Here is a 21,077-nt window from a genome sequence, read left to right as displayed (position 1 = left end):
CATAAGAGTGTTTGTGAAAGTCTGGTTCTGCACTTCCCTTGATACAGCACTACTGAAAGTTAAGCCCTCTTAGAAATACTGTGGGCATTAATCAGTCTAGTTACATCAGAGCAAACCTGTACACAACCTGCATCTACAAGATGTGGTTTATTTTTCTTGGAAAAGGTACTTTTGTAGTGTTTGCATAACTGCTTCCTATTTGAGATAAGGTATAATTAAATCCTGTTTATTTCCTACATTAGTTCCACAGGGTGGTACACAGCTACAAGGCTGGAGAAGATAAAAAGGTGGAAAGATAATCTTACTTTTTTTTTTAATTTTTATTTTCTACTCACCTGGCCAGTATGCTCAGTTTCATCCTTGTTAATGAGATACATTAAAAAGAACCTGAAACAAGCAGATGAAGCAGGTATTAATGCAGAAAATGTAACATCTCTGCCTAACCTCGCCTAGACTGTGGCATGTGAGGGAGATTATGCCAACCAGCAAAGTAATGGTCCTGCGAGGCTTCTGAAGTGCTGCTGTTAAGGGAGAAAATTCTATCCTCCAGCACTTCTCCTGTGCAAGAGCCAACAGATGTACAATCTGTACAAGTAGAAAGATGTGGTTTAGCTTTTTCTTCATTTCACTGCTAGGAGCAATACCTGAAGTAGACATGTGCCAGCTCCTACTCACAGAGGTTCCAGTGTCTCACCTTGGAAGAAGTTACTATGGCTACTATGCAAGAAGTTAGAAGCGTGGCAAGTATTCTGCTGCACCAAGATTTCCAGGTACTCTTGCCACACAGCTCATATGCTGAGTCTGTCCATCACAGGTTCCTCTGGTGACTCAAACGTAGAGAGCCTGAACTACTGAGGAAGGCTGTAGGGTATTAACAATGGTCCAGTGGTGTGTTTGCATGGCTCTTGGTTAGCCACTTTGGATGCAGTGTGCTTTCATGTAAAGAAAGGAATAGATCCCGATTTTCTACCATTTGTCTAATTAAGGGGCATCTTGGTTAGATAGTTCATCATACATTCTAATATTAAGGAAATGGCCAGTTTTAATTTACTGCCAATTAAGTGATTCAGTATAGCAAGAAGAGCTCTGAGGTTGTAGACTGGTAGAAACTGGGTGTTAATGGCAATCTGCCTCACAGAGGTAACGTGCACTGACTCTGCAGTGTCAGCTGCTGTGTGGGGGGCGACGCAGCCTCCGTGCCAGGAGAGACTGGGGAAAAGTTCAGCTGCAGTATTCCAAAGCCACACTTCTGTAAGATACCACCAGTCCAGTCCCTGTGGCTCTGCTGGCACAACACTCATGTAACTGTCATTGTCATTCGAGTAATTAAAGCCACTATATTAACTTTTTAAATGTCCTTTTTGACCTGCTCTGTATTTACTAATGAAATTGGAAGATCACTCTCTTGGGAGTCTGGGCGATAGTATGAACACACTCAGCTCCTGATTTCTTCCAGGCTTTGGAAAGCTGCACTATCATGAAAGGATCAGACATATAGATGATTTTTTGTAGCTTAACTTTCACAAAACTTCCAGAAATGCTATTTTTGTGTGTGTGTGGTTGGGTTTTTTTTTTAGCTTGTTCATTTTGATGTTTTGGTTTGGGATTTCTTTTTTCTCAAATTAATGCTAATTTTCAGTGGTGTCATCAACATTACCAAGCTTCCAGAAGTCACAATCACAGCTTCCAAACTAAAGCAACTTACTACGCTGTTGTCCCCTATAATTACACATATCTGGGTTTTTTTCCAGAGGAATAAGGAGCTGGTGTGTCTTCACGGCTCACTCCACCAAGGGAGCTCATGGGTAAGGTGAGCACTTTAAAGATAACCAGCAGTGTGGAGCAGAGGAGGGGATGCCAGAAAGTAGTGCAGATATTCTTCAGTTCCACAGAGTTCTGCTTTAGGATTGTCAGGTCTCTTTATTGTAATTCCAATTATAATTGTAAAATATACTTACAGATAGTTTGCCAGGTTGTGTTCTTGCAGAGTGTGTGTTTCAAAGCCATGTGGGGTTGTGTCAAAATAATCATTGCCGATTCCACAAATAAAACATTTGGTCTGGAAACACAAGTTGTGGTTGCAAATGAATTTTAACTCAAAGACACTGTTTTAAATGATAATAGTCTAGATTATTAGACTATTATCTAATAAGAGAAATGAAATATGTAGTGTGCTTATACCTCCATATCTTCTCTCACTTGTTCTTGCTGGTCTCTTAATTCACCAAAAGCATCAATAATCAGACCTGTTTCAAATGGAAAGGTAGCAACACTTCAGTCCTTAGCAGTGTTCACATTTTGAGTAATGTCTGTCAGACACCCCTGCACTATCTTTGGTGTTTGGCATACTTACTTGCCTCCAGGGTGAACAGTTTGTTACACTCTATCAGTTTCCAGCCATCTAAACATGTTTACACCACACTCCTAAGCAGTAAGGATTTCTCTTAGAAGAACAATCTTGAGAGCGGCAAAACTTTTCTGTATGTATCTTTTGGTCAGTTTAAGCTTCCAGAATCTCATCTCTTTTGTTCCCACGAAAGGATTTAATTTTTGGTCTCCTTCTTGTGGAATTCCTGTATTCCAACTTTTGTTCAGCAAAGATGAGACTGCTCCCACAGGCCCCTGAGCATGTTTGTGATGTTGTCTCATATTGGAAACATTATTCCTTCGCTTCCAACGTATTAAGAACAGAGTTGGATCGTCCTAGGGACTGTGACATTTGTAACTTTTTCTCAGTACTAATGTATTGTTTCTTTCTTTACCAACAGATTGTCAAAAAAAGGTGTTTTTTCCTAACAGCCTTAGGTCACTTTATACAATGAGTGCTGAATACTGACAGTCGTTAAAGAGAGGCTGTTCTCTGTTAGCCACAACTGCAGACCAATCAAAATGGCAAATCATCCTCTAAAGAAAGGAGGCAATGGTTATGTGGCAATGGGGACTTTCTCCATGTCATTTCCCTTCCCGAGGGGAAAGTCTCCTTTCCCCAGCCAGCTGTGGTGGTTCCAAACTAAAGGTGTGAATAGTCTGTACAACAACGTTCTCCACGTTTAAAAGGTTGTTACAGGAAAAGCAGTGATCCTGCACAAGCTGTGTCAGTGCTGGTTGGTTGTCAAAGTATTCATGAACACTGTAATCCAAGCAAGTTATCTTTCTTGTGCTCTATCTTTCCGTAGTACTTGGGACAATGCTTTATTTATAAATTAAGTATAAAATCATTACTGTCAGAATTAGTGATTTTATCAGCCCAGAAGAAAGTCCTTATAGCAATACTGCTAAGTTTAACCTCGAACACAACTATGGTTTAAATGCGTTGTAGGACTTAAGTAAACTAATTCCAACAGTTTTTACTAAGGTAAGTGACAGTACCTTGAATAATGGCCAGCAGGATAACAATGACAAAGAAGAAAAACGTGATGTCAAAGACAATTCGGTACATTTCATAAGGGTCTCCAGCAGGATCCTCAATTTCATCTCCAATGCCACCACCAGCTCTTACACCCACATACATGTGGAACAGGTAACACTGAAAAAGAAACAGGGAAAATTCCAGCTGTATTTACAATGAATGATTCTGTTTTGGGTTTTTCTTTTTAAAAAATTATTCTGCTCTGCCAGTTCTCCTCACAAATTATAGTAACAGAGAACATGTGGTATCATTCTCCCTGTATCACACACACCCCACCAAAAATCTGTGACTGGCTTAACTAATGTGATTACATCTACAGGTATACTTACTGAGGGGGAACTGTCATCAGCTGTCGTCCTCTCCTCACTCCCTAAGTCTTACTTAGAGACTAAGACCACATGGGCAGCATTATTCTTGTGTTTGTTACTACAACATTCAATTATGTCCTACCCATTATATTAATTCTTAATGTTCTAGCTTGCTCTGAGCAAGCAGAGGACATCTTAAAATCTTGTAATGGAGCTTAGCAATGTTGGCAAATATTTCCAGAAAATAAATATTGACATATTCACAACAGGTAGATCTACCTGTGTTCAGGCGATTTCTGGATAATTTAATTTTGCAGTACTAAATGTCTGGGTTAGTATATTGTAAATTATTTATGATCTGGGAAATACAGCATGTGTTCATTTTAATGTGGAAGAAATCACTTTACAAAAATGCTGCTGTTTGCCATATTTTTTGAACATACAAATATTCATGGAAAAATATTTTAAAATCTGGACATTTAAGCTATGTTGGATTGGTTTCTTCTGCTGGAAGCCATATACTACTAATGCTCCTCCTCCATCAGTCTGCTACAGAACCTTGTAAACCCCCTTTAGCCACACAACTTGGGTTAAAAACAACGGAAATCTCCAAGGCCAGCCAGTGTTCTGAAATCACATTAGACTGCAATAATGGTGTTAAATAATCAGCATAAAACCTGGCAAATCTGGTCTTTCCCAAGCAAACACTAAACAGAACTATACATCCATTTTTGTAATACAACTTCACTTTGATGTAAGATGCTGGCAGTAGTTTAATCATGCTTAAAAATGTAACTTGGAATTGATTTAGCTCACTTGGTAGAGTGGTTCCAAGTGTAATGTAGTTTCATTATTCCAGTATGCCTGCATGTATTTTCCGAGCAGACTGTTGTATCCAGTTTGCAGAGGGACCAGTTAAATAATACTGCTTGGGCAATTTTGATCATTTCTATCATTTGCACATCTGACTTGCATTGAGTGCTTGAAAGAAAGTTCAAGGATGGGGGAAGACAATTTGTGAAGTTTATGACACACTTCTGTTCTGTGGTATTTTATTCATTCTGGCATATAATAAGGGGCAGAGAGTGACTGTTTCATGGGATAAATGAGCTGGCCACAAACTCAGAATAGCACATTTTTAGTACTTGGATTTAGGCTGTTTTCTGTATACAGTGAGAAGATAAACTCCTCATCATACCATAGTATGTATCATTAGAGTATCTTTAACTGACATAAATAAAATTATATGGCAACAGGTGAAAATCAGAAGGGAAATTAGTAGCATTAGATTACCACCTGTAATAAGTTTTAATTTCTCCCTTCTGTACTCACCCTAGATTTCCTCATAAATAAGTAATTAATGGTAAGCAGTTTGGAGCAGGCTTTTATAACTAGTGCTTATCACATTGTATACTTTATATAACCTAAGCAAGGAGGTGCCTGCACACTTGCAAATACTAGAACAACTTTGGTTTATTTGTGCTGTGACAATATAGCTGCTTTTTGCAGGGTTGAGCAATTTGTAATGAAATTACTTCCCTATATTTGAAGGGTTTGCTATCTTCAATAAAAGAGTTGCAGCAAATCGTACACCACAGATTTAGGAGAAAAATCCAGAATATCTTCCTATACTGGTGAGTGTCATCTATCTACTGTTGATTTTAGACCATAGGAGAATACAAAGGGAAATTAAAGACCATTCAATATTTTCAAAATTACATTTAGCAAGAAGAGACCCACAGATCTAACAACAAACACATCCCTCCTTACTTATCATCCTAGCTTAAGTATCCATTTGAAAATTCAGGATGAAATTTGAAGCATGCTAGTGACATTTTAGTTACCGTCATCATATCATCACACTTCATGTCTGGTTCATCTTCGTCTTCACTTTTGTTGTAGAATTTGCGGAAGAAGTTGAAGGCCACCACGGTGTAGAGGTACACCACGACAGCCAGGAGTCCTACCGTCAGCACAAGCTGTGTGTGGAGACACGACATGAAAGGAGGTTTCAGTTCCATGCTGCCAGCAGAGACGTGCTGGTTGCATAGAGATAGGTTTAGCAGAATTGGAATTGGCAGATGCAGCTCTGGGAGGAGTTACTGAAGGTTACATATTTTTAAAAGTGCTCTTTTAAAAGAAATGTAAGAGTATTGAGCAACGAGCTGATTGTCAGTTTATTGCTTTCTGCAGATCTGTAAGTATGCTCCCACCACGAACATTTCAACTGAAAAATCTGCAGCTGTCTTTCAGTATTTGTATCTCCTAACAAGGAAAGGAACAGGCTTAAAAAAACTACTCTTCACTTGTTCAGAATGTGTACTAAAAGCTGTGGTCTTGGGTTGGAAAATTCTGCAAATTACGCTCAGTTTTGCATACTACATTTAGAAAGCATCATAAAGAAAATATATTAATAATTACATTAAAAGTAGTATGACTTTGGTCATCCTAGAGGAAAATGAAGGGGATGAACCCAGAGATTTCATTTGTTTGAGCAATGATACTGAAAACATTCTCTTATATACTATTTTAGAAATTTCCTTTGCTGATAAGAGACGAAAATTCCATTAGTCAATTTTCTGCTGAAAGAAGGGTTAAGCAAACACAAAGGCTATATCAGAGTTAAGCAAAGGGGATATTCTAATGCCTCTTCCAAAACATTACATCTTTTAAAATGTTCTGACAACTTACTACGTTTGAGAAGGAATGGAATGTGTATGTTTGAAATTAACTTTTGGGGAAGTTCTGTTAGATTTCTTAAACATAAGTTAAAAAGCATGTTAGTGAAAAGGCTGTTTTTGTTGGCATGCTTGGGAGGAACACAGAGCCGTTAGAGATCAGAGAATGATGCCCTGTGTAAGTTTCAACAATTAGTTTTGGAAGTAGATGTTGTTAATCTGAGTTTTGCAAGACAAAGTGATGTAGAAATGCATGCGAGAGTACAGAACGCTTGCACTTCTGAGCACACTCTCAGTAGTTAAGTATTAAAATCTCAGTGCCCAGTTCATCATTACTGCTGTGGCTAAGGAGAGATTGTGAATTCTTAACAGCTGTCACCAATCAGTTCATCACTGAGCATAGAGAAGGAGCTGGTTAGGTCAAATTTCATATTGTATTTTTCTAAAATGATGCATTTTTATATTTTGTACAAAACTTCAGCTATGGGCACTCTGAGGGTATAGATTACTATAATTTCATAGGATTTAACAAGTATTAAGTGTGCTGCATAAGACACAGTGAGGTCTGTTTAATCCAGTCATGATCAAAATGAATTGCATTCCCATATTTCCTAGGTACCATAAGGTTTTTTCCAAGACTGTTACAAAACACATTCGTTTTCAAACCTTTGCATGTAGCACTAACCTGTTTGCCATTGTGAGTGACTGAAGACAGAATGGTTCGCAGCGTCTTGAAACCCATGGCAATATCCAGCAGATGAGCAGCGAAGAAGAAGTTGTTGTAGTGCCCAAGGATAGACATAGTTGTGTACCAAGCCAGGTATAAAAATGACTGCAGAGAAAGTGCAAAGCGGCAGAATGTTGGCAGGTGCTAATGTGCATACTGGATCTAGGCTGTAGCTTCCTTTCGGTCACCCAAGGGACAAAGTGATACTGTCCTGGTCTGATCTGAGTCACAGGTCTGAACGTTACACCTCTCTTTTACATGTTCAAAAAGACTGTCTTGCTGCCTATCTCTTATCTCCACTGTTCATTTCGGGAGTGTTTATTGCTTAGCTTTGCTAATGAGACCTCTATCTTTACATATTTGAATGCAGTCTTCAGCATCTATGTTATCACCATCAAAACCCCCTACCTTAAAACTGTTTTGGCTGGGGAGGTTGTTGCTTTAAATTTTAATACTGATTCTGGAGGACAGAAAATGCCCAGTATTACTCTTCAGACACTTCACATCTCAGACCACATCAGCTAGGACACCGGGAAAACCTACACTACATAATTCAGCTTATTCTTTCAACAAGCAGTGAACCTGAAGTCACTTTGCTCTGAAAGTTCACTGAAGAACAATGGTTCAGTGTGCTTTTAGTGCACAATGAATTTATACAACTTCACTCTCTTCACCTTGGCCTTCTTGCTTGTTTGGGAATGCTCAAGAGGATGCAAAAAGAAAGATTCACAAAAAAAGAAAAGGATTTTTAATACATGTGTGGTCCTTTCAAAGGAGAAGGTAAGAAAGAATTAGCCAACCATGTCAAACAGATGATTCAAGACTATAAAAGGATAACTTCCTGTGGACTGGGATTGATTTTAGAAAAGAGACCTTTCTACAAAATTAAATTAAGGCACCTTTAACTTCCAATGTGCCGGCACTTTATTAATGGTGAGGAGGTGCATATTGCCCTTTATAATCCAAAAGAAAATTCTAACATAAAGTAAAGCAATTTGTTACAACACAAGACAGAAAAACTTTAAAATGGCTCTCTATTGCACTATTATTTGTGTATGTTTGTTTAAAATAAAAGCAGATGGTGGAAGGCATACAATCATGTTTAGAGTAAATTGAAGCATATTTTTCTAGGCTGACATACTCACATTATCAGTGAAAACAACTCCAAGCTTCCAAATGTGGTATTTTGTATCAATGGAGCTTAACCTAGAAAATACAAAGTATTTTAACTGCATTAATGTAAAAATTAAGTATTGAATTCTGTAAATATAAACAACAAACTAGGTTTGGCACTTTACATTTGTTTGCTGAAGGTAGAGATATACATTAGCTGTTTATTTCTAAACCACTAAAACTAGTGGAACAATTTTAATGGGAGTGATACTGCCAGAGTTCCAGATATAATGAAAATTAAAATGTGTATTAAAAGTAATGAGATGTGGAACACAAATTGTTTGATTTCAAGAGTTAACTGTTCTGTCTAGTGTAAAATGTTGCCAGAACTACTGAGAGAAAAGGTAATGCCTTCTGCAATGTTTTAAATATTTTATTAGCAATTAGATGACATGTGAACAAAAACCCTTCTTCTTGTCTGCCTTAGGTATCAAGCAACCCAAACTCTTGTGGCAGGCTAAATCATTTGGGACTTGGATAATTTCAAAGTCTCATCTTCACTTGTGGGTTAAGTCAGGAAAACAGACACCTGGCATCTAGATGTTTATTATGAATACTTTTTCCATCCTATGGTTTGTAAACTAACTGTTCTAACACTTAAAGAACTTTTAAATGCAGCATTGATTATTGTTTAAAATAAGAGTGCCCAACTGTATCAGTTGGCATCAACTCCTTGATTTTTTCCTTACTTCTGTAACACAAATATAAGTATGTTGTAGACCAAACAAAAAGATTTTTTGTTTTACTTCCACACTAGGAAGGCTTCTCCATTTGAATTTTCCATGCCATGAAAAATAATTACATCACTACAGCTTCAGTACAAAGTCTGGTTTTCTCTTTGATGGTGAAGTTATGCCAACGTGTGATTTGTTTGTGAAGTTCAGCAGCTGTACCATGACACAAGAGATGCCTCTTCTGGTTCACTCTCTTCCACTGGACTAAAATCAAGGGCACTTTTGTCCAAACCCAAAAGCTCTGCTATGCGCTCTGCTCCATATAAGTCTCCATACTTGTTAATAACCTAAACATAGAAGAGAAGTTTTTGCTCAGAGAAAGACCTTGCTGACATTGTCAGAAACTTAAAAAAGGAAAAAAAAAAAAAGTCTTTCACAATTAACACCACTAGAACAATCAGAACTCCCAGGAAGAGAGGCAGGGGGAACATAAAAAGAGAAATAGAAGCATTAAAGGCTATTATCTGAAAGCTTATGTATAATTTGCCATCATTTAAGCTGGCATGTTTTTCTTTTTTTAGGGGTATGAGGGAGCTTTGTATCCTAAAGATGACATTGACTGTAAATTAGACTTGTGTGGCTGATTGACAGAACAAACTTCTTTGGAACGCCTGAGTCTAGGAAGGAAAGCACAACCTTCTGCCGTCCTCCCTCCTACACTGCAGCTGCCTGTTCACCCAGACATGTACCACAACAATGACTTTCATAAAACAAATTTCAGTTCTCAATTATTAGTTATTTATCTGTACAGAATTTTATATTACACATTAACTGAATAGTAGATTATTGCCATGATTAACATAATAGAAATATAAAACACCTACCTTCCGTTTTACAAATTTGTCCCAGTAGTTGTTAGGGAAGGACCTACATAGGTAAGGCAGAGATATTTCAAGTTATTGAACTTGTGAGTGGAAAGACAAAAACAACAAAAAGAAAATACTGTGTTCCTGATCACTGCAGATTCTGGTACAATTTCATTCCCTCACATAGAGCACCTCAAATTACGAGAACAATTTCACTTCACATGGACAACAGCTGTTTATTAATCACCGTTTGCTGCACTAATCAGCTTTTTTTTCCCCTGACACTTTTCTTTTTCACATCCACAAATACAATTTGCTACAAAAGGACAGCAGGCTGAATATTATCATCCAGCCAGCCTCTGTCACTGTAATATCATTCATCTCCTAAATAAATACTTTATTGCTCCTAGACATAAAATCATTATGGACAAGAACTTTCAGAGGAAGATAAGAGTCTTATAGCATAAATAATTTTTAAGTTCACTGGATTATATTTCAAATGGAAGCTGAACACTTGGGAATCGGGACAGTTTGATAGAATAAAATTAAAATTTAAAGAATATTTTTTAAAAACCCTGAAAATTGCAAAGATCATTTGGTAAAAAGTGAGGTTAGTGGTAATCTTTTTCCCAGGTCTGGCATGTTGTTAATGGATCTGATATCCAAGAACAAGACACCATAAAAAACATTTATAATTCTAAAACTGCAGGACAGTTCAGCTGAAGAGCGTTTTGCATCATCTGCCTCTAAGCAGCCATGCCAGTGCTGGTAATTACAAGAAAAGCTGTTGCATATGCAAAAGAGAAAGAAATGAAGCAGCAAAATCCTCAATACTGAAGAGGTGTCAGGGTATCTTTTATTGACAATCCCCTTCTTTTGAGAGTAGTGAGCAACTGTGATGCTTCAATAAGCAACCAGTGTTATCCAGGGGAGATCTTACAACAAGACACTGGGAAATACATCAGCTTTGACCTATGGGACAAAAACACAGTGTTCTCTCTTACCAGTGACATCTCCCTGATCTTCAACACGATCATAAAAAATACTGCCCTTGAACTGTCTTATGAACATCAGCACCCAGGAATTCCTCAGTCTGATGGTCTTACTGTATGTTATGCCCATTTTGAAGAATGCAAATTATCAGTAAACACTACAAAATTTAAAGTTTTTATATTGCCACTTTGCTGTATGTAACACTGAGTTGAGCAAATTGGAAGGTAAAAAAGAAAAATAACTGCTTAAGCTAAAGAACAGTATTGGTGAAGGAACATCAGAGGACTGGGAACGCTGGGATGTGAGGCAAACTTTGCAACTACCGTTAAGTGAGTGCTCAGGTTTTTCATTTTTTTCTGTACTGAAGTCCTGAATGAAATTATTGCAGATAAAGGCAAATGGTACCAGTGATTCAGATCATACATTCTGGAACATGCATTCCAGAATGCCTTTCCTTGATTTCTCAGCAAAAGTATGTCTCTAATGTAGTCAGTTTGTTTCTTATCTCTTTTACCACAAACATTTAATGGTGCTGCATTTATCAGGGTACCTCCATTTCCCTTTTTAGTTACTTTTTTTTTCACTTACAGAAAGCACATTTCAGTATATACATAGCACTTAGTACCCTGCAGCAGCAGTTGCCCTGATGGTAAAATACCTGCACTGAACCTCAAGAGTAAGTTCATATCAGAGGGAAGGATTAATCTGCTTAAATTAGACTCAACCTTTTATTCAACTTCAGGAGCTAGTGCAACATGCTGAGAACAGGGTGTACAGCATGTTGTTTGGGGTAAGCTGACAATATATCATTAACTCATGCTTGGTTTTGCTGAGGGTAAACTTACTGGATGCCTAGATAGCTTGCTATCAATAGGTAAAGAAAGGGGGAGGAAATTAAGCAAACTCTCCAGTTTTCCAATTACCTCCTGCTGGAACTTCAATAATTTGTGCTAGTCTGTATTTCTAACTGAAGTTATGGGAAATTCTTAAAACTCAGGTGTAAGAAAACAAAGCATTCAAGGATATTTTAGTAATTCCAATTTCAATGAAAGTACTAAATACTATTTCTAATGTACAGAAACTGAGTGTGACTGATAAGATAGATATTTTGGCTGTCTGGCAGTATATTATCACTCTGATGCATTTAGTTGTTTTTACTGGCTTGTTTTTTTCAATCACACACTTATGCCTACACGTACTAGCCACAACTACTTTATGACTTGTGGATAACTTTGCTTTTTTCCAGCTTTTGGTCACCACCCATAAATTATGATACTATTAGTGAAAGAGAGGAAACTAAGCCTAAGTGTACAACTACCAAAATATGATTCTAGTTGTTCTGAAAGAGTAAATTCTAAAACATAGCCTGTAAACAGGGCACTCTTTCAACAGAAGAGGGTTGACTTGCTTTGTTTCTCTGTATCACTCCTCCAGCCCGCTGCAGCTTACTGATATTTTTCTTTTTCTTGCCTACGCTCGTGTCATTCACTCACAAAACAGCAGGTGAGTCTTCTAGAATCAGTGTATGACTGCTACACTATTTGCTAATGCATGCAACTTGACAGTAGTTCCTGCTAGACCTACTCATTGCTGTTTTACACTAGATTTATTTCTCTTGTCATATAGGAATTTTTTTAACAAGAAATGGAAAAGAAAGGCAGGAGAATGCTGCTGTATGATATGCGTGTGAAGTCGAGTGACTGAAAAGGATGGAAGCTACCTTTTAAAACTTTCTCAGTAGTGACTAATATGTGAAAGGTCATGGAGAGAGCTTGCAAGGTAAGATGCACAATCCTTGCAAACCCTAGAAAAATGAAAAGGGGGTGGAACGTACATGTTATCATTATATTTCTTAAATAAAAATATAATGCAAGATTTCACATTAGAATCCACTACTGCAGCATCCAATATAAAGTGAAAAACACTTTTCTTTTAGATGAACTAGGTGGTAGGTGGACAGGGAAGGTTCTAGATGAGTGGTTTAATGAGCTGTATTATTTATAAACAGTTTACATCTAAACATAAAATTTTACATACGGAGTATTTATAACCAGGCGATCCCACTGTCCTTTAATATCATCTTCAGATGGCTGTTCAGTTATGTATAGTCCATCAAATTCCAGCTTTCTTGCTACCTCTTTTTCTCTCTTGAATACAACCAGAGGAACCTATGAAAATTAGGGTAGACATCTTTGTCATGGTCTGTATATTTTTAGAAACCATGATATCTACCTACAGTATTAAGTACTCCTTATAGTACTGTATAAGACCAGATATAACACTGGCACTTCCCACAAGCAGATCAAGGCCTAGTCAGTCTCTGAAGAATGGCCACCTTGGAAGTCAAGCCTCCCCCCCTCCCTCAGTTTACATTGCTGTGCCTGACATTACATGGTGTGGAATCCCTTGGGTCAGTTCAGGTTTCTTTTAACCACACGTCTAAACCACACACTGCTACAAGCAGAGTTAACTCCATCTCTGCCAGATTAAGTACATGAGGAAAACATCTACATATTGAATAGGGAGAATGTGTAAAAAGCTAGGTACAAATAAGGCATTCCAGTATGAGCTCCAAAAAATCATTCTGGGACATAGCCAACATTCTTTAACAAGTAACAGATTAGTAATAAGATGCAGAACTTGCCTTCAAGCAATAGTATCCAATCACACACACAAAAGAGATGATGGTATGAATAACTGCCAGTGCTCTGAGAGCAGGTGCCATGTAACCAGTACTTTCTTCTAAAACAAAAAACACCATGCCATCCTCCTCTTCCTCTTCATCAAAAGAGTTCCAGAGATTAGAGTCTTCCTCTACTTCGTCAAGTGGTTCTTCTGTCACCTGAAATTCAAGCACATTGAAAACATCAATAAACTTACAAGCTTTTCCTTTACTGTAACGATAAGTGACGTTTGCAAAGCCTGCTCCTAGGAAGATGATGAACAGTGATATTTTGACAGTTACATTTTGACAGAAGTCTCCAGATCATCTCATGTCACTGAAAAGAGAATCTAGAAGAAGCAAGTACAGGCATATAGAAGTTTAAAAATGCCTTTTTTAACAGTGCCATAGCAAACCCAAAAGAAATAACTACAATGTTTGCAAAATGCAAACGTTCTCTTGGAAGAACCAGGTGATGACAGGGTTATCTCATATGACTGAATTTTGACTTGTAATCTACAATGTTCCCGATTACTGGAGTCTAGAAAGAAACAAAGTTCTCAATGTTATCAACTTGAACATCGTCCATAAATTTTTATTTCATTACTTAGTGTAGAGCTTACAAATTAATGCAGTATTTAATCAGTGTTTTGTAAACACCCTAAGCCATAAAACTGGGGTATTTGTGAAACATAGTGCCCTGAATTCATCCATTGACTCTCAAAACCTGGGCTTTTACAAAAATGGCCTAAGTGCCCTTCTTTTGACAGCTTCATCTGAAAGCTGAAGCCCTGTTTAGCTCCCATGGACCCTTTCCTATCTACAAGGGCTGACCCACAAGACAAAGCAAGAGGGAGTGGGGACAAAAGGACTGGCATAGACAAAAGCAGACTTCTGCATATACCTTTGAAGTCTGCCTTCTCTACCCATATGGGCTGGAAAGAGAGGGGCAAGAAGGGAGCTTTGAATATCCCTGAAGGTCTTTCTGCTGGGATGGTGCACATATTCTACCCAGTTTTCAAGAGTCTTTTGCACGTTCACCTGCCCTGTTTCCAAGACAGTAACTGTTTTAGGAATTGCTTTTCAAGATATTTGAGATCATGATTCAGTTACTTCTAGACTGAATGTTCTGCCAGCTGCTTTTGTCTTCTTTGTGTTTGGTTGTAAACAAGAGAACTAAAAAGCATAATACCAGAGAATACACAAGATTCATCAGCTTATTGTGACTTGCACCCTGCATCTAGAAGGGGTAAATCAGAAGGGCCAGACTCCAAGGTAAAGCTAAACGAGGACTTTTCTTACAGACTTCAGATCTCTAAGGAAAGGAAAAAAAATTGAAATAAGTCTGTTTTCATTTGCTTTTGAGCAAAATAAGAACAGAGTAGGTTTAATAACACAAATTTTAGTTGCAAAATTCAATATATTACTTTAAATACTTCATATCTAAATACTTCAGTTAGTGTTTGAAGGGCTTGTAATAATGGCCTTATTAAACAAGTATTGAAACTATCATTAAATATTCCTCTGGAAGCAACCAAAAACCATTTAAAGAACAATGCATAATCTTACCTTGTAAAATAGAAGAATAAAGTTGATGGCAAATGCAACAAACAGAGCAAGAAACCTTAGGTTATAAAAGTTTCTTGCCAAGTAGTGCTGAAAGTAAAAAAAAAAAAAAAAAATAATATTAGAGGTGGCTAGCTCATACCAAGAAAAGAAAAGTAGGCAGTAAAGTTTCCAAGAAAGTAAATACATAATAGTGTTGTTTTCATACACGAGTTATAATAAGCAAAGATGTTTCTTGACAGCCTGTTCTCCCATCTCACAGTAAGCAGGATGAAAAACAGCGGGCTTAAAACTGCAAGAGGGAAGACAGGAATAGAATATAAAATAAAACTTTCTGGAAGGAAGTCTAGAAAAGAAATGCCAAAATACTGGAATAAACTACTTGAGAAGATTTCAGAAACTTTGTCATTTGATATTTCTAAAAACCAAGAGAAATCTTCTAGAACATAGAATTACAGATTCTAGAAGTTAGATTGTGGAAAATGGAGCTCATAACATTGTTCTGTTAGACCAAGATGGGAGAAATTACACACAGGAAGAGTTTATTTATATAACTATGAAGTATTACGAATATCACCAAAGACTGAATATAGCCAGTCATTTGAAAACTCATGCCAATGTTCCTTTTAGGATGACATTTCTCCCCTCAGTATCAAACAAGTGTTCTGTGTTACAAAAATAAAAAGTCAATGACTGGAAGTATTTAAAAACTTACGAGCATTTTTGTTTGATAAATCTCCACAGCTTTGAAGAAGTTAGCCATGACAGCCTCCGGTTTCTCAATTTTTTGTCCATGCCTTCGCTTCTTTTTCTTCACTTTTCCCTCTTCTAGCTGCTCAGATTGTACTTCCTTTGCTTTATCTTGTTTCTCACCATCTTCCATGCTAGAAGAAAGGTTGTCTAAACAAAAATACCTATCCAAACTCCTGTATTGTAAACACATTCATTTAGAAGGAATTCTCACTCCAAAAGTTTGGCTTTGAAAGTTTTGACACTGGGAGAAAAATGATTGTAAATAGAAGACTCCAGGTAGACAGTAAAGTCAGAGTAAAAACAGTCACCTTAGTTTCAAAGGACATACAAGGGTCAAGTTGATGAGCTGAGATTAAAAGGGTGAAAAGGCAAAAACCAAGCAGAAGTTACTGTGCCAGGTGTGAAGTGGATAATATTTGCCAAAACCAGAGGTGTACATATATAATCAATACAAGCAACATATAATCTTTAAGAGTTCACATATACTTTCTTGAGCCTGGGGGTGAAAAAGAGAAATAAAGCTTCTGGGATTTGGAGCACAGTGTCATAAAGTTAATAAATTTCAGTCAACACAATCACTGTGGTTACAGAGATCAATAACAAGGAAGTTTTCTTCAGAGGGTCACACCTTACTAAGTATGTGGGAGATGACAATCATGCCTCCTGCATCACTGAACTGCATTTATGAAAATTAAGTATCAAGACTACATGTAGTAATAGGGGAATTTAGTTACTGAAATGAAAAAGCAGCTGCATTTGCATATATGTAAAATAATAAGCATTGAGGTGGCTGAAAGTTTTAGGCATGAGGATAAAGAAATGCTATATGTGGTTCACTTTATCACACTACTACTGCAGGAGGAGTCATATGATGGGTGTCTAAAAATGTGTTTATTTTCCACCAAAAAAATGTTTCTGTTGCAGCCTCAGAGACATAGGCTATTTAAACTCAAGTTCTTAAGCTAAGGGCAATTTCAATATGCTGAGAAAGTATGAGGGGATAATTAAGTGTGGCAAACAAGAGAAGACAACAGGGAAAATAAGTTACATAAAAGAATAGAAGTAGAAAGAGATCATGCTTATGAAAAATAAGAGGTGAAAAAGCCTAAAATAAGAAAATAAGTGACACAGGAGATTCTGGGATAATTCACAGATTCACTGAAGCACTGGCGAGTATGCTACTAGTGCTTTGAATACTGAGCATTGCTTGAATTTTTTCTGGTCAAATTATCTAGTATTAGGAAGCAGCAAGGAATTAAACAAGAGTTGTGTAAAAATTACTTACTCAGCCTTCTCAGCTTCTGCTTTTTTTTCTCGTTCGGCTTTTGCAATTTCAGATATCTGCAAAAGATATTTTAACTGTCAAAATGTATCCATTCAAATAAAATTTTGGTAACTTTAGTTACTGTTTTCTAAGAAACAAAATAATTACCACGCTATATGTTTTGTACCACTTTGCACTTTCAAGGTGTTATATTTTTAATAACGGATAGCTCAGGCTAGACTTTGTGAAACTACAGAAATTCTCCAGACATTCTTTTTCAGCATAGTGTTATTAGTGCTGTAACCAGCCTGTCTGAACCACTTAAAGGAATTACACATGGTAATCAAACAGACCATGTGACAAGTTGAGGATTAAGGAAACTACATCCAGATCATACCCTAATACAAAAGTCACTCACAAAGATTCAGTTCAGTTACTGAATGTGTGGAAAATGAGTGTGTTTGCCTCATTCCAAACACGAAATAAGGCATAATGTATCAGATAGTGTCAAAAATCTATGTTATGTGGAATTGTCATATGTTCCAAAACCCAATTTCTTTGTTGATGAAATGATGAAAATTGAAACAGACAAATATTTAAGCAACTTTTATGTACCCTTATTTTTCTTCGAACTGTTTTATCTCCAGTGAGTTGATGGACTGATAAACCTTTACTAGCACCCCTCACAACCATCTAAGCGTGTGTTTACAACATTCCCTTGAGATAAGGAAACTCCCAATATACAGTTTTAAAAATAGCTAACTGCAGCAATGAAGCTAGGCCTGGGTTTCAAACACCTTTAGGTTCAGTGTTGCAAAGCCAAACTGATTTCAAATGCACTCTGAGTATCTAAGCCTCACTGGAAATCAAACAGATGCAGCCTGTGAAGTCCTACACTCACAAAGGAATCTAAAGTACCTAAATTTATTACCAAAACCTATCTTAACTATCTGTTTCAAAAACTGTCTGAACTCTACCCTCTTCTGAATTCTTTCAAAGTGCTTAGACACCAGTTCTCTGTTGGTGTATTCTCCTACACTTCTGGCTAAGACATAAGTACAGTTATCTAAACCTTTCCCCCAGTACTCCCATGGATGCCCCTCTCAGACACATACGCAGTGGAAGAATTTACTAAATCAGTTTTGCCTTGCTTATCTCACCTCTTATCTGCGGAACCCCAGCCAGTACCTTGGATGGAACCATGTGTAACTCTTTCACAAAGAACTTCTCTGTCCCCTAAGATCTCAAGCTGGTGGAGAGTAATTAAAAAATTGTTTGATGATATGTAGTTCTTCTAAGAGGTAGGATATCCATCCTCTTCATCCCTCTATGATATGCTCTCATTTGTCTCCTTTCCAAGCTGAAGAGCCTTAACCTACTTAATTCCATTCCACATCAAGCTTTGATATCTTTTTGAACAGAAAACCAGCATTTTTAAATACCAACCACAATACATTTATGCTGAGTGAGACAGGACTTTAAAATACTGTAATTTTTAAGTACACATATAAAAATGAATTAATAATTTTTTTAAAAAAAGAATAAATAGAAATATATAGTTTGATCTAAGCAATAAAATCTTGGAGAAAAACATAAGAATGAAGAGGAAATAATGAACTAAGAAGTTGTACAATGGAGGTTTACCTTGAAAATATCTGGAAAGTGTACCATAAAGAGATGCATTAATTATGAGAGGAAAGAGATATTTGAATAACAGGTAGAAACAGGTCTGAAGTGTAGAAAGAAGCATAATGCTTTCTGAATATGTCAAATGAATTTGGGTTTTGACATTCAGTTCAATCCATTTTTAAACAGAATGATAAATTATATTTAGCTCAGCTGAGTGGAACAAAATATATTATTCAAAAAACAGAATAAAGAATAATTATATAATAAACATTAAAGTAACAATTCAGGCAAAATTATTTCCAACAATAGGAAAAAAGGATATTTGATTGTGGGTGATCAATAAAGCATGTAGAATAAAGACAATAATGATAAACCATCATTAGGGAGAAAGTAGATTTTGTAAAAGTAATTGAAATACACTGTGAAAAAAATGGTGTATGCAGTATAAATAAAACTCTAAACCATGTAAAGCAAAAGCCGTGCCTGGAAAGCAATATTTATTTTGAATAAGGTCTAAATGAACAATTACAAGGATTTACTGCAGTGAAGTCTAAACACACTGGGGTGAATTTTTATGCCATGTAATCTTTCATGTTTGTTTTTAAAAGCGTTTAGAATATAAATATGTTCTCATCAAGAACATTTTTTCATCACTTAACTGGCAAATAATTCATTTACCAATATAAAATTCATTAATATATTTTTATTATCATTATTTTCTTCAAAGAAATACAAAACCTCTTTAACATACCTGCAAGTCTTTTTTCTTATGAACTGTGACTTCCAAAGACTCCTGGATTTCAGTACCAAGAATTTCTGCAATATCCCCAAGTCCAGCGTCATGACCATGTTTTGAGCCACCTTCTTTCTTTGTATGAATGCCAAAAATGTCTGAGATGATGTCAGCTTCTCCCTTTTCACCCTTCACAAACTGCACAAGTTCAGCTCTGATGCCATGCTCAGCACCTTCAGCTTTTTCTGCTTCCATCACATCATCATGGATTCCAAACTGTGTTGGGTCAGGCATGTCCCCTAATATTTTAGTAACCTTAATGTTTTTGGCTCCTTCAACCAGACCACCCCCAAATACAGTGCTCCAAAGGATCTGGAAAATCCCCCACACTATACTAAAGAACAGCTGGAACATCCCTACGAATAGGATCCAGAAAAAGGAGAAAAACACTTTGACCATCTCTTTTACTGTCATCTTTCTAACTTTCCTGTATTGTTTCCTTAGGTTCTTCGCAGTGACCATTTTTAAAAAGTGGGCAACATTCTTCTTCACTGCAAAACAGGCCATTGCAAAAGCTGAAGCAGATTCCAGTGACTTTTCTTCTTCCTCATCATCTCCAATATCCACTACATAACAAGGCTCTGCCTCTTCCTCTTCCTCAGGTCTGTCAGATGAATCCATTTCAGAGATCTGGGATGCTAATTGCATTTCAAAGATTGTGTCTTCACAGAAATTCACAAAGAGTTCCATTTTTTCTTGTTCCCCACCTTCATTTACAACATCAAATATGAACTGCCTTTTGGATTCCTTCACCTGTGGCTTCTCCCACTGCGTTCTACTGGATTCACTGATTTCAAAGTAAACTCTTTCTATTTTCTTAGCTCCACCCATTATTTCAATACGGCCAAGGTATGGTTCAAAATAATTAAGAACACTTTCTGCAGGTTCGAGTAAGCTCTGAAGGCGTGAATCATTAGGCATGTGCTCTGAAAGGTTTGTTAGCAATACTGCCACGTTAAATCCAATGTCTTTGGCTGGTTCATGGAATCTTTCAACAAAATCAACATAATTAAACATATCATTTTCATCCGCTTCAACACAGGACAGCAGGAATTCAATCTCTGACTGCATGTATTGTTTTTGAGCCTCCATTGATTTCTGGAATTCCTTCTTTGAAATGATGCCTTTACCATCTGGGTCATACTCTTTGAAGGCATCTGAGTTAGTCAGATCTTTTAACTTAAGGAACATGTCAAAGAACTTCAAAATCATTTCTACATTGCTAGATGATTCTACGAGCGTGTCTACCATTTGTTTTCCAATAGTTCCATTTACAACATTGCCTAAGTAGTGGGTAAAAAAAGGAAGTTAGTTGGTATTGCTACATTAAAAAAAAAAAAAAAAAAATTCATGCTGAGAATAGAACAAAAATGTTCTTAAATCTTTGTAATTTTTCTTTCAACATGCTTTTCTGTAGCAGTCCTCTTTTTCATGACTGTGTATATTCCAGAATAATTGTTCAATAAATATGAAAATAATTTTTTTCCTGGCATTACATAAAGGCAATTAAAAATACAGTTTAGAAAGATTAACATGAATATGGTATTTTACATTATGAAGCTGAAATAATCATATTTGACCA

General features: G+C 36.8%; 1 protein-coding gene across 1 annotated transcript in view; it reads right to left on the bottom strand.

The window, feature by feature from the left end:
- The window catches only part of RYR3 (ryanodine receptor 3), a gene marked incomplete at its 5' end in the record, with an annotated part of 111,027 nt that overhangs the window by 220 nt on the left and 89,730 nt on the right, over positions 1-21,077 (bottom strand). Inside the window, 15 exons of the mRNA XM_008935761.1 lie at positions 336-387; positions 1,959-2,059; positions 2,182-2,246; positions 3,370-3,526; positions 5,562-5,696; positions 7,081-7,227; positions 8,268-8,328; positions 9,189-9,316; positions 9,854-9,896; positions 12,866-12,996; positions 13,473-13,670; positions 15,060-15,146; positions 15,772-15,940; positions 17,095-17,150; positions 19,454-20,778. Of these exons, the coding sequence (XP_008934009.1) occupies positions 336-387; positions 1,959-2,059; positions 2,182-2,246; positions 3,370-3,526; positions 5,562-5,696; positions 7,081-7,227; positions 8,268-8,328; positions 9,189-9,316; positions 9,854-9,896; positions 12,866-12,996; positions 13,473-13,670; positions 15,060-15,146; positions 15,772-15,940; positions 17,095-17,150; positions 19,454-20,778 (2,855 nt within the window). The remainder of the gene's footprint in view (positions 1-335; positions 388-1,958; positions 2,060-2,181; positions 2,247-3,369; positions 3,527-5,561; positions 5,697-7,080; positions 7,228-8,267; positions 8,329-9,188; positions 9,317-9,853; positions 9,897-12,865; positions 12,997-13,472; positions 13,671-15,059; positions 15,147-15,771; positions 15,941-17,094; positions 17,151-19,453; positions 20,779-21,077) is intronic.

This window comes from Merops nubicus, unplaced genomic scaffold, assembly GCF_000691845.1.
Source record: "Merops nubicus isolate BGI_N331 unplaced genomic scaffold, ASM69184v1 scaffold13832, whole genome shotgun sequence".
NCBI classification, from domain to species: Eukaryota; Metazoa; Chordata; class Aves; order Coraciiformes; family Meropidae; genus Merops; species Merops nubicus.
Note: the sequence above shows the minus strand (reverse complement) of the source record. Positions and strands in the feature narration are given on the sequence as shown.